We start from the raw sequence: 14419 nt of genomic DNA on the forward strand, positions 1-14419 counted from the left end.
ATTTAAGCGTGATGAAATCACTACTTTCTGTTTAAAGTTATAGACAATTTTACATCTTCGTTACCATGACGATGTAATGTTAACAAACCCTAAAACGACAATAAAAATTCAATTTGGACAACTTTACAGCTCAAATAATTCACAGAAGTGTTCATGCAAGTGCTTTTATAAAATTATACATTTCACATTTTTGTGCTTAAGCCCTCAAAAAAAATTTGAAGTTCACTTTCATTGTCCCCATTCACTTCCTTTGTAAGGGCCTCACTGGATCCTTGACTTTTGCTTCTTTTTTTTTTTTTTTTTAAAGAAAAGGAGGAACGAGTTAAAATAAATTTTTATGGTAATCAACATTATGCTAAAAATGCTGTCAATTTAGCTTAACTTGTTTTGAAACAGAACATTCCTTTAATCCATATCTACTGAAGCAATATGGTTGGTTTTGGGTGAGAAACTGATAAAAATGTGTACAACGCACCGAGCATGTGTAACGCACAAGGAAGTGTTCTCGAGCTTCAAATAATGATCATGCCAAAGAGATTGCAGATGTCAAGCTTTATAGTGGAAAAAATAGTTACATTTTGGTCTGTTTCTCATCCAAAACTGATCGTATTGCTTCAGAAGACATAAACCACTTGAGTTGTATGTATTACAGTTATGCTTGGAAGTGTTGGACCCCATTGACTTGAATAGACATCATATCCCTATCAAAATGTATTTCTGTTCCGCTGAAGAAAGTACATTTCATGAGTGTAAGACTACATACGGGTGAGTAAATGGCGAGAGAATTAATATTTTTGGGTGAACCACTTCCTTAATACTTAGGGTTAGGTGCTTGTTGAAATCTTTAACCCTTTTCTCCCCAACTTGGAATCCCCAATTCCCAATGTGCTCTAAGTCCTCGTGGTGGCATAGTGACTCGCCTCAATCTGAGTGGTGGAGGACAAATCTCAGTTTCCTCCGAGTCTGAGACCATAAATCCACGCATCTTATCACGTGGATTGTTGATATCGTTACCGCAGAGATGTAGTGCATGTAGAGGCTTCACCTTGGCATCCACGCACAACTCAACACATGCCCCACCAAGAGCGAGAACCACACATTATAGCGACCATGAGGAGGTTACCCCATGTGACTCTTCCCTCCCTAGAAACCGGGCCAATTTGGTTGCTTAGGAGACCTGGCTGGAGTCACTCAGAACACCCTGGATTCGATGCGTCTTTACTCGCTAAGTAACCCAGGCCCCTGAAATCTTTAACTCTTAAATATGAGCCACATAAATATTGTTGGCACCACTAATAAAGTCAACATATAATAAGATAAACAATGTAATTTGTAGGACTGGGTATCACCAGCCACCTCACGATACAATACGTATTGCGATGCATCACGATATCATGATATGATTGCTTAATTGTCTTAACTGAATAATGTCAATGAATTTGGGTATATTTCAGTTATAATGCCCATTTAGCTTACATACAGTATGATAGCAATTCTCTTTCAGCTAATGCTGTTATTCATCATACAGGGGACCTTCTAACTTATTAAATTACAGACATACAGAATCAATTTTACAAATTGTATTTTATCATTATTTTGTTTATCATTTTGGTGACATTTTAGTTTTTTTTTTAATATATAGTCCATGATTTACATCAATAAATATGATGTACTGAAATTGCATATATTGCATATACATGATATATTGTTTCATGTTTGTTGTTTACATGCCTAATTTGTACTATTTACAAGTATTTACTTTGATTTGTAGAACAAGTGCTAAAATGGTAGTGTCTCTTTAAGAGCTGTGAGAGGGACTTTAACAGTAGTGTTTGTTTGGTCGAATGGCTTCTTTACAGCATCCATGTTGTGTGATTAAAAACACGTTTCTTTTGTTGTTTTAATAAAAAGACTGTAGAGAACAGAAAGGATATTAAAGAAGACATTATTAAACAACAAATGGTTTGCTTGAATCTAGTCTTTGGACTCAGTAAAAACTTTTACTCTCAGCACACAGTGAAAAGATCTCGGGTCTGAACTTCTATGCCACTACACCACTCAAACACTGGTCAGTGAAAAAAAAATAGCGTCCAGTGGGTAATCACAGACATATTTTGTAGCAAATGGGAAGTATTTATGCACTTCTGATTGCTGGGAATTGCAGATAGATAGAAAGAGCAATCTTTGTATTTGAAAAATCAACACTGGGATAGTACAAATGAAGATTAGGTAGACAATGAATATTTTTGATCCAAACGTGTGAGAGAGGCCCATCGTGTATGCTAGATCAGTTTCAGCCTCTTTTGTGCCTCATAGTAGCATCTCAGACTGCACTAAAATATCACAATATATCATGATACATGGATCTAGGTATCAATACAATGCAATATATCGATATTCGATTATATACATTGTTATAGATCTCTAACATAATAAAAGTGTAAAAAATCAAGTGAATTCTGAAATGAACAATGGCAATACCTCACTCATATATGCACTATTGAAGACATACACACACACACACACACACACACACACACACACTCTCATGTTGTGTTTCCATGTTTTATGGGGACTTTCCATAGACATAATGGTTTTTATACTGTACAAACTTTACATTCTATCCCCTAAACCTAACCCTACCCCTAAACCTAACCCTCACAGAAAACATTCTGCATTTTTACATTTTCAAAAAACATCATTTAGTATGATTTATAAGCTGTTTTCCTCATGGGGACCGACAAAATGTCCCCACAAGGTCAAAAATTTCGGGTTTTACTATCCTTATGGGGACATTTGGTCCCCACAAAGTGATAAATACACGCTCACACACACACACACACACACACATACACACACACACACACACACAATTACAGTATAATGTAAATTCCTTATAGACAATTATTTCCTGTTTTTTCCTTTTCGGCTGATTCCTAAACCGGAATCTGGATAATGGTGTTCCAGAGCATTACAAATCTAATTCTGATTCTAGGGAGAGGGGTAAAACAATACAAAATAGGTCAATGAATAATGCTTCTCAGTAAAGACTCACACTCATCGAGCGAATGTATTCCTACCCTGCTGTTGAGAACAAAAGCCCGGGAGAATAGCACACTTTGGCCTTGGACCTCCACATGGAGATCAAAGACGGGCATTTAGGACAGTTTCTGATCAAAAGAAGCCAGAAATAAAGCACACTGAGTGCAAGTATTCATCTTCGAGTGCAATCGTACTGGTGTGTGGATGAAGCATTTTCTCTGGAGAGGCTGGTATAAGGTTTGTGTGAGAAATGCAATTATGTTAGTATAATTTTATACCATTCACTCACGGCAGCGTTTTTTCAGACTGTTATTTCTTTGTTGTTGTTTTTTGTCTCTTGACTGTGAACAAATACATTTTCATTTAGGCAGTAAGTCTAGGTATCATCCCCTATTTTCATGATCCGAATCCGATTCACAAGCTCTCAATTCAATTCGGTATTGATTTATTTGAGAATTTTTGAAGTAACAATTTTTGACAGAACTGCCACTCAATGGATGTTTTTTTGTTTTGTTTTTGGCATCAATCGAAGTAAATTCTAGAGACTGTTGTGCATTAAATTCTCAGGAGATCAGTAGATATGGAAATACTCAAACCAGCCCACCTGGCCAGACTGCTGTGAATCATGTGAGCAACTGCAGGAGTAGATCACTCAGAGATCACCCTCGTCTCTCTAAAAACCCATCCTGCGCAGTCATTTATTAATATAAAAACTTCATGAACCATTTCATAACGTTAAAAAGCTTCTTTGTGATTACTGGAGTATATATTTATATATACAGTTGCTCACATGTGTGGCGTTTCTAGGTGCGAGTCGAGATGAGGTCATTAGACTCGAGAGATTCAGGGAGATCAATTCGGCATTACTTTTGTTTGCCTAATATCTAATTTAGAAACTAGCAAAAATGGCTCCGCTTCTGTTAGAGAAAAGTAGAAACACACATCACGGTAATGAAAACTAATGAAGTGTAATTGAAATTTTGCTGCATTCTGCATTTTAAGAGAGTGAAAAATCCCTCACTCTGTGTGTTATGGAAAAAATGCCGAGCTAATAGGGTCATCCTTAGCTAATGTGTGGAAATGTGCTGCACTGTTCAATTCTCATGGTGAGGGTTACATTTTTAGATCCATGCGCACGTCATGCCAGTATAGAAAATGACTTGCTAAAGCTGCCTTCTCATTTCGGTTTTAGAGATCCCTCCATTGCTCAGAGGCAGTCATCAAATGGGCCCTTTTCCTCTTTCACAACGTCTCTGTCTTCTCATCTGCACCTCCAGCACCTCTATAATCTCCTCTTTCACTCTCATTATTCCTTTTCTTTCCCATATCTGTCCTGAGGGAGGAAAGGTGGCAGAAGTCTGCCATCGTTCTCCCCTGTGTCTCTCGGAAAAAAAAGAAAATGAACAAAAATCCCTTCGATAAAACTGAGAATGCTGGACTACCTTAAACTATTCTGTGGAGTGCTGCAGAGACCCCTGAATATTTAATGCAGGCATAGGTTATATAAAGAAGTAATGGATTTATTTTATTGACAGGTACAGTAGAGAGAGGACAGGAAATGATTGGGTGGAGATGACACAAGACAGATTCAGACTCCCATCACCCATGAGCACCATAGCCCAAAGTATCAAAAATTCTAAATGGATGCAATAACCACATGAATCTCCAGAATGTCATTTAAAAGCACCAAGATTTTAACATTGTGAGATTATTTTAAGCACATTTTCAGGCATTTCCATCTGGACATTTAACTTCCCATGAAACGCAAAATATAATTTTCTTTTGATTGTGGGGTGAAATATGACATGTTCTTGACAGGGTTTCTGAGAATCACCCAACCACTCATGGCTCCAATAAAGATATTGCAATTTCACCATGCATGGAAAACAAAGCACTTGCACTTCCAGTGCTCTTCATTAATAAAGTTGCTGGCATGCCCTGCTCTGGGAGACAAAAAAACACTGAAGCCCTCATATCACTGCATCCACAGTAATCAAAACAAAGCCATTACTGTAGCTGTAAACCTAAATCTACTCTACAGGTTTATATGCTCTAAGCTATTCACGAATCCCAGGGTGCCGAAGGCATTATTCTCAGCCATTCTTTCTTTTTTTTTTTATGTGCCCACATCCAGGTGAATAAGAGCGTAGACCAAAAAATTTCAATTAAAAAAAAAAAGAAAAACTATTCAAACTTTCTATTATTCATGAACTAAAGGAGGCTCTCTTTATTGGTTATGCATTATTAATATCCTAGCGCTCATATCAAAGATGATCCAATTTCATATCCAGCACTAAGAACCAAATTACAGAGGGTTTTTATGAATTGGACCGCAGGGCTCACTCAGGCTGGCCATTGTGCCGCCCACCTTAGCTACAGTCGCCACGGTCACTGGAGAGCAGCCCCCCTCTGCCTTCTATCATTTTAAGCTCTCCAATACTTTCAAAAGTGTTCTGTTTTTAAATTTAATCATGTGACCCAGATTTGGTCTGTAACAGGACTGATGTATCAGAGATAGAGGGCCACTGATTAGATTTTCAAGGCAACAATGGAACACATAACACAGATTAATTATGTTACGGTGAGGAGGAGCATTGATTGGTTCCCAAGCATGCACATACACCAGTTAGTCCAAATTTTATAACAGACAGATTACTATCAAGTGTACTGTTTCCCATTCTGTTTATCATATATTCTATATACACAATCAGCCACAACATTAAACCTGCCTTATATCATGTAGGTCCCCCTCATGTTGCCAAAACAGCTCTGACCCATCGAGGCATGGAGTCCACCTCTGAAGACCTCTGAAGGTGTCCTGTGATATCTGGCACCAAGACGGCTAGCAGCAGATCCTTTAAGTCATGTAAGTTGTGAGGTAGGGCCTCCATGGATCTGACTTGTTGGCCCAGCAAATCCCATAGATACACAATCGGATTGAGATCTGGGGGAATTTGAAGGCCAAGTCAACACCTTGATCTCTGTCATGTTCCTTAAACCATTTCTGAACAATTTTTGCTGTGTGGCAGGGCGCATTATCCTGCTGAAAGATGCCACTGCCATCAGGGAATACCATTGCCATGAAGGGGTGTAAGTGGTCTGCAACAATCTATAGATAGGTGCTACATGTCAAAATAACATCCAAATGAATGCCAGTACTCAATGTTTCCCAGCAGAAAATTACCAGAGCATAACCCTGCTGGCCTGCCTTCTTCCCATGGTGCATCCAGCTGCCATCTTTTCCCCAGTTAAATGACGCACACGCATCCGGCCGTACACATGATCAAACAGAAAACGTGATTCAGACCAGGCCACCTTCTTCCATTGCTCCATGGTCCACTTCTGATGCTCACGTGCCCATTGTAGGTGTTTTCGGCTGTGGAAAGGGGTCAGCAGCCACGCAGCCCCATATGCAGAAAGCTGCGATGCACTATGAGTTCTGAAACCTTTCATTCTTTCCCATTTTTCCTGCTTCTAACACATGAAATTTAAAACTGACTGTTCACTCGCAGCCTAATATATCCCACCCTTTGACAGATGCAGTTGTAACGAGATAATAAATTTGATTCACTTCACCTGTCAATGGTTTTAATGTTGTATCTGATCAGTGTATACTGTGTGTGTGTATAAATGGGATCCAGTCACAGGTACACCATCTATGAAACTAGATTTGTGTAAAAAATATAGAAAAAAAGCATTCAACAAAAAAGACAGAACTGCCACAAAAACAAACAAAAAAAAAAACACATGATCTCAAAGGCAAAACTGTTGAGTTATTGTTCAAGTTAATGTCAATTTTTTTGTTAAATCTGGGTTACGAGGCACTTACAATGGAAGTGAATGGGGCCAATCCTTAAACGTTAAAATATCCAGTTTGAAAAGAATAGCCACAAGACGTAAATAATATGCGTGTTAACATGGTTTTAGTGTGCTACAATTGGTTACTAATCTTCTCTATGGGAAGTTATAGCCAATTTTAAAACTTCGTTACCATAATGATTTTATATCTACAAACAAATTTTTGTCTGCAAGCGCTTTTCATGCGAAGTTCAAATCAACGATAGACACTGGCGCCCCGATGCGAATCATGAATGCAGCTTCATGACTGCTGTAACAAACTGGATAGCCACAGTCTACTGACAGATTAATATTTTAGAGGATGAGAGTTTAAGAGATTTAATATCCATTACAATGAAAATGCAACCTATGTGGGGACTAGTTGTTTCAATTTGTCCCACTTAGACTTTGGGAAAAGTTTAATGTTATAAGAAATGGTATGATTTAAGTGCATTATATTATACTGTTGAAGGCTTTGTTTGGAAAATGTTAATAAAGCATTATATCATTGCATATTGTTTTGTTTTCTTCTCTAACATGGAAATAAATGTATTTTGAAGGAAAATAAGTATATTTAGTGTCAAATTTTAGAGCTTTCAAAATCTGCTTCAAAAGTGGACACTCCAATGAGACTGCCCTGCTGTCTGTCACTGTTTTTACTGGAGCTTTCTGCAGCCTTTGACACAGTCAACCATCATATCCTACTCTCCACCCTCTCTACTCTGGGTATCACAGGAACTGTGCTTGACTGGTTAAATTCCTATCTTTCAAGTAGGTCCTTCAAGGTAGCCTGGAGAGGTGAGGGGTACTCCACTCCACTCAACTCCACTCCACTGAGACTGCCCTGCTGTCTGTCACTGAGTCGCTGAGACAGGAGAAAGCTGGATCCAGATCATCCATCCTGATTCTACTGGACCCTTCTGCAGCCTTTGACACAGTCAACCATCATATCTTACACTCCACCCTCTCTACTCTGGGCAACACAGGAACTGTGCTTGACTGGTTTAATCTACCTTCAAGGTAGCCTGGAGAGATGAAGGGTACCTCAGGGATCAGTGCTTGGGCCACTTCTATTGCTATATACACAACATCACTGGGACCCATCATTCAGGCACATGGCTTCTCTTTCCACTACTAGTGAAAACACAAGGTGGTGTTACAGAAGTCATTATCTTTGATATTTATTTTGATATTTACTAAGTCACTGTCAGTTTCTGTACAGACATTGATCATGCGTGTTGTATGAACACAATTCAAGAGTCATACCTGTAATACAAACAGTTGTCAATCCTAAACACTGACTGTGTGAACATATGTAGTCTGTGAGTAATGCGAGCCTGCAAGGGGTGGGAGTCTTACCCAGATCCATGCTCTTGGAGGACTTGACATGATTCCACTCTGCAGGACCATGCTGGCTTCCATCAGTCACAGAAGTGTCCGCTGAACGAAGACCTGAATTCACACTGGTCACACACACACACACACAACCCAGGGCAGATTTTTAATACTCTATTAACTTTATTCAACACAAATCAAGGAATAGGAGACATGTTTGTCAATTTTGATGGTCCAAGGCAAATCCATGTTACCTGTGCTGAAGCTTCAGGCTGTCCTGTCTGTGTGGATTAGTGGAAAACCCTACATCATCCCCCTCTTCCATGTGACTGTATTCACCATTTGAAACTATAAGAGAATAGGCAAACATAGATAGAAAGCACTCATTAGAGCTCAGTGGCATTATTAAGCAGGCTCATTTAAGAGGGGTCTGCTGGGGTCAGGCCTACAGTGGAGAAAGGTGACAGTCAGGTTTGAGAGCTGAGAGAGAGACTGAGACCATTATCAGCTCCAACACACTGCAGTCTCTACTCACCTTTAATGATCTTTCTCTCCTATGATAATGGGACTTGGGCTTTGGATTTACTTTGTCTTTTACGCTTCTGTCTGATAGCATGTGAGAAAAGGTGGCTTTGCATCTCTATCCCTAAAATTATAATAATTATTACTATTATTTGCATATTTAAGGCTGAAGCATGTAACTTCTGCACCACTGTCAAAATAATGATTATTCTCGAATAGGTTCCTGAACAACATTAGTTTGTAGGGAAGCAGGTTTCACTGTGAGCATGCTATGAGACATGCTATACTCAGTTTTTCCTAGTTTTTTTAAATTTACTTTGAACTGTTGTATATAAGCAATATCACACTCACAATCCTGCTATATGGCACTAAATCAGCACTGCTGTGATTACCTACGGTCAGCAACATGACAAGATTAGTCCCAGACACTATGACAGTTTTCAAAACAGTTTGATATCTAGACATCTTTTTGTCAAGTGTGTGCACTGTCCGATGAACGAAAGACCGAAAAGGAGCCATAGCCAATGAAATATATAGAGTGCAAGAGGAGGGCAAGGTATTTGAAGCAGAAGACAAAAACTAATTAGAAAATGAAATGGTCTCAGTAGGAGATAAAAGGTCGTGTAGTTGATAAACTACAGTCCTGAAGTGTTCGCACCAGCATGACGAAAAACAGGACTGTGAGTCGCAGGGTGTTGACTGCAAGTGTAGTGTAAGTTAGTTTCTTGCTCAACACTGATTTGTTTTTTGTTAATATTGCTCATTTAATTATAGCAACTTGTTTGTGTTAGTGCATACTGTCCATTTAAAAGCGCATAACCAAAATATGGTGCTTATGTAGACATGGGTTTATTAAAAATTGCAAAAATAGTACACCTTAATTTGCTAATATGTCTTACAGCAACAATAGCAAGCACCAAACAAAGAAAAAACAATAACAAAAATTGGAAAATATCTTATAGTCCAAAATCAAACAGTTAACAAACCAATACCCCCAGCTAAGAAATACAAAACGAATTGAGCCAACTTAAAAACCAACATGAAAATATCATACACACACTTATTCAACAACTCAAACATGAAATCTTTCAATATAGCAATAAACCAAATAAATATCTGGCAAATCAATTACAACGCAAAAAGGAGAAAGCAATAATCCCATCCATATTCAATGCTACAGGCACTATAAACCCATAATAAATCATATCTTTCACAACTTCTAAAGCAATCTGTATTCCTCGAATCATGAACCCAGCCAATTAGAAATAGACACTTTTTTAGATAAATTAGACCCACACTACCCAGAGAACATGCCAACAATTTAGACACATCACTCACTTCTGAAGAACTCTATAAAGTCCTAAATAAAATGGCAAACATTAAATCACCTGGACCAGATGGATTTCCAGCTGAATTCAATAAACACTTTTGGAATATTCTATCATCACTACTTTACAGAGTAACAACAGAACAGTCGGCCTTTATCCCTCTCAGAGGCGTAATTAGCCTGATAAGGGACCGGGTGTGTATAATCACAACCCGGCCCCGCCCTGTCACAAGACCCAACACCCCCCTCCAGTTACTACCCTCTCTCACTTATTAATACTGACTTAAAAATGATTACTAAAGCCCTAGCAACCAGAATTGAGATGGTCACCACAATGATAATCCACCTAGATCAGACAGGCTTCATCAAAATTAGAAATGCTGCAGATAATCTCCGTAGACTTTTTAACTCAATCAATATATCTCATCAAAAACAAGACAAAACCATAATTGTATCATTAGATGCAGAAAAAGCATTTGATCATGTCAACTGGACTGTTTTATTCAGCACCCTGCACAAATTTGGAGAGTCGTATATCCATTGGATTAAAACACTAGAGTCACAGTAATCACAAACCAGATCACTTCACCTAGCTTCACACTTCATCAGGGAACTAGACAAGGATACACACTCAACATCCCTATTTGCTATTTTCATCGAATCTCTCGCAGCAGCAATACGTCAAAACATTAAAATTAAGGGAATCCAGGATACCAGTTCACAACATAAAATTAGTCTTTAAGCAGATGATTTATTATTATACTTAGAAAACCCACATGTGTCACTACAGGAAACATTCAACATCATTAATACATTCTCTATTATTTCACACTACTCAAATAAATTGGAACAAGTCAACTATACTACCACTATCTGTAGATGTTTGGGATTCTGCTGCCGATGACTTCTCCTTCACTCTTCACACTGGTAACAAAATATTTAGGCATTAATATTTCTTTACTTTAAATTATTTTATTACTTTAAACAATGGACCAAACTTCCACTCACTCTCACTGGACGAATAGCCTCAGTTAAAAGGAAAATATGACCTCAGATGAATTAACTGTTCTCTATATTTCCCATCACTCCTACTGACAAATGGTTCAAAATGTTAGATTCACTAACCACTCAATATTACTGGAAAAACAAAAAACCTAGAATTTCACTCTCTACATTACAAAATAGGAAATCACAAGGAGGCTTAGAGCAACAAATTTTCTTTACTACTTCATGGAAAATCAATTACAATATATATTCAAATGGACCCGAAAGCACAACTTCAATAACCCATGGCTAGAACTAGAACAAAATCAATGTACACCAACGTCACTTGCAGATCTTCCCTTCTTACCAGCGTCAATCAAGAAATTAAATTGCTGTAAGAATATTACAATCTCCTCAAATCTTACAGCCTGGTGGAAAGTTCATAAAATCACTAAATCATCACTAGCACCACGTAAATACACCCCAATCTGGCAAAATCCGGATTTCAAACTGCATAAAGCCCCTGTCTATTTTCCATCATGGCAGCACAGCAGAATCACCCACCTCCACCAACTATTCGAAAACAACCAAAAAGATAGCCTGTGACTATTTACTTAGAATTCACCTTGTTCTTTAGTTTATGTTTTCAGTATCACAACCAAGGCCTGAGGTCTCAGTAGTTCAAGAGATAGGCCCAACATTTATACTGTAATGATTTCCTAAATCAATTCCATAAGTTGGAGTTTAAAAGGGCAAAAAGTAAAAAACAAACAAACAAACAAAAAACAACTTAAGATTTGTAAACGGAATATGGTGTCATAATTTATTCCCCATAATGTTGTTCCAAACCTGTATGAGATACTTCCATGGAACACAAAAGGAGACGTTTAGCCAAAGTGTTACAGTAGCCTGAGTCACAATTTAATTTAATTGTAGACTGCATAAAGATGTTTTCCAAGGAAGAAATTCATACATGTTTGGAAAAACATGATGGGGAGTAAATCATATCAGTATACCTTTATATATAAGTATATAAAAAGGGAGAAGTGGAAATAGTCCATACTCTATAACACAAACTATATTTCAGAGAAGAAAACATAATTTGTTCATTAATTAGAGTGAACTGGTTCTTGAGTTTAAATCAACATACTCAATAGTCAGGGTTGATGTGGATCTTGCATTCTCATTTGACTGTAGGGGAATACTATCAGTAAATAAGGACATACATTTTGGTCTGTTCCTCACATAAACCATAATGTGGCTTCCGAAGACTCAGAATATAGCACACAAGTCATATGGACTACTTTTATGGTGCTATTTTTTGTCATTTTTGAAGTTGTTGTATGAAAGAAAAGTGCATGAACATTCAAAATATCTCAGTTTTTTGTTCCACAGAAGAAAGAAAGCCATACAGGTTTTGAATTTTGGGTGTAATATTCTTTTTACGTCTTGCTCTGCGGTGCTGGGATATGGAGACCACATTCTCCATCGTCGTCGTCATTTTTTTTTCCTCAACCTTTTTCTCCCCAATTTGGAATGCCCAATTCCCAATGCGTTCTAAGTCCTCATGGTGGAGTAGTGACTCGCCTCAATCCGGGTGGCAGAGGATGAATCTCAGTTGCCTCCGCGTCCAAGACGTCAATCCGCGCATTTTATCACGTGGCTTGTTGAGCGCGTTACCGCGGACACAATGGTATGTGGCGGCCAACACTATTCTCCGCGGCATCCACGCACAACTCACCACGAATCCCACCGAGAGCGAGAACCACACATTATAGTGACCACGAGGAGGTTACCCCATGTGACTCTACCCTCACTAGCAACCAGGCCAATTCGATTGCTTAGGAGACATGGCTGGAGTCACTCAGAACACCCTGGATTCGAACTTGCGGCTCCAGGGGTGTTAGTCAGCATCAATGCTCGCTGAGCCACCCAGGCCCCTCTTCTCTGTCTTCTTGATAAAGTGTTTGTGTTTTGGCGGTGTGGAGATGAAAATCGGGCCTGACAATCACATCGATCAGTGAGCCCTACCCAGCACAACGTCTCATCATTACTCATCAGATTGCGCTGGAATGACTGCGTATTAGTATTATATATCTCATCTGATTGTGAGCTGCACAACTGCCATAATATATCAAGTCCATACACACACATAATTTAAAGATGAACTGATGTTGGAGTGAATTAAAAAATGAACATATAAACATATACACATTCTCAGTCACACACGCAGGTGCTCAAGATTATTTATCTGTTAAAGTGCAGCGTAGTCGAAAAGAAATAAGATGAAGATTATGGATCAATGGCTCTTCCAGGTAAAACATGGATATTAATCCTATGCGGCATGTGCTACCAGATCTCTCACCAGCAACAGCAAAATAGTTAATTATGTAAAACATTAACCCATATTCCTCTCAGAGAGGGCTGTGTATGAATCTATCACCACACACACACACACACACACACACACTGGACAGATACAGTATTCTATATCTGTATACAGTATTCATGGTGACATTGTGCTGAACAATGTACACAAGATATATCCTAAAATAAAACTGGATTATACTAAATACTTTTTTGCACATGTACTATATAAATACCATTGTATTCTGTAAAGTACCTGGTTTTCCTTGACATACCATGTAAATAAATATACTATATGGATATGGTTATCACTCAGTGCCATGGTATATTTCAAAGTACCATGAAAATACCATCTAACACCCTGTCCCATACCCTGACACTCTATACAAGGTTTTTATATATATATTTTTTAAATACATAAAATAATACTCTGCATTTAAATTGCACAGACTCAAAGTTTGTCTTCTGATGAAGGCGTTTGAGGCCAGAGAACAACTCTTCCCACAGTGTAGATGGACAGAGTTCATGCTAGTTCAGAAACCGTAATATTCATAGCAACCCACACTTCCACCCTCTCCTCAGCTTCCAGCCCACTGTAATCCAGAGTTATAATTAGAGCTAATTCTCCTGAGGAGCACCACTTCAAACACAAACACAATACACATACATATGTACGAAATCATTAGCTTTCATTTAGAGCTCAAACATCTACCCATAAATTACTTCCCTCAGCTCAAATGGCTGTGCAACACTAAAAAATTCTGCACTCTCTTGATGAGGGCATTATGCATATTAAATGATTGTTATGCTATGTGGTGAGCGGACCGCATTACTGTCGTGCATGTGGAAACATGGCCTAGATAAAATGCCTATCAACTTCAAGGTCAGGGCGAGAAAAACAAGGCAAGCACACAATCACAACAAGAGAGGAGGACTTGCCATGTTTTTGTGTTTTTTGTTTTCCTTGCTTTCTTTTGTTTTTTGCTTATGTAACAACTTATGAAA

At 38.3% G+C, this 14419-nt stretch overlaps 1 protein-coding gene across 2 annotated transcripts in view; it reads right to left on the reverse strand.

The window, feature by feature from the left end:
- pard3bb (par-3 family cell polarity regulator beta b) overlaps window positions 1–14419 on the reverse strand; it is a 463809-nt gene that overhangs the window by 190412 nt on the left and 258978 nt on the right. For both annotated transcript variants that reach the window (XM_052143015.1, XM_052143016.1), the window contains 2 exons: window positions 8469–8562; window positions 8239–8342 (listed from right to left, as the gene is read on the reverse strand). In XM_052143015.1, the coding sequence (XP_051998975.1) occupies window positions 8239–8342; window positions 8469–8562 (198 nt within the window). The remainder of the gene's footprint in view (window positions 1–8238; window positions 8343–8468; window positions 8563–14419) is intronic.

This window comes from Xyrauchen texanus, chromosome 14 (assembly GCF_025860055.1).
Source record: "Xyrauchen texanus isolate HMW12.3.18 chromosome 14, RBS_HiC_50CHRs, whole genome shotgun sequence".
Classification (NCBI taxonomy): domain Eukaryota; kingdom Metazoa; phylum Chordata; class Actinopteri; order Cypriniformes; family Catostomidae; genus Xyrauchen; species Xyrauchen texanus.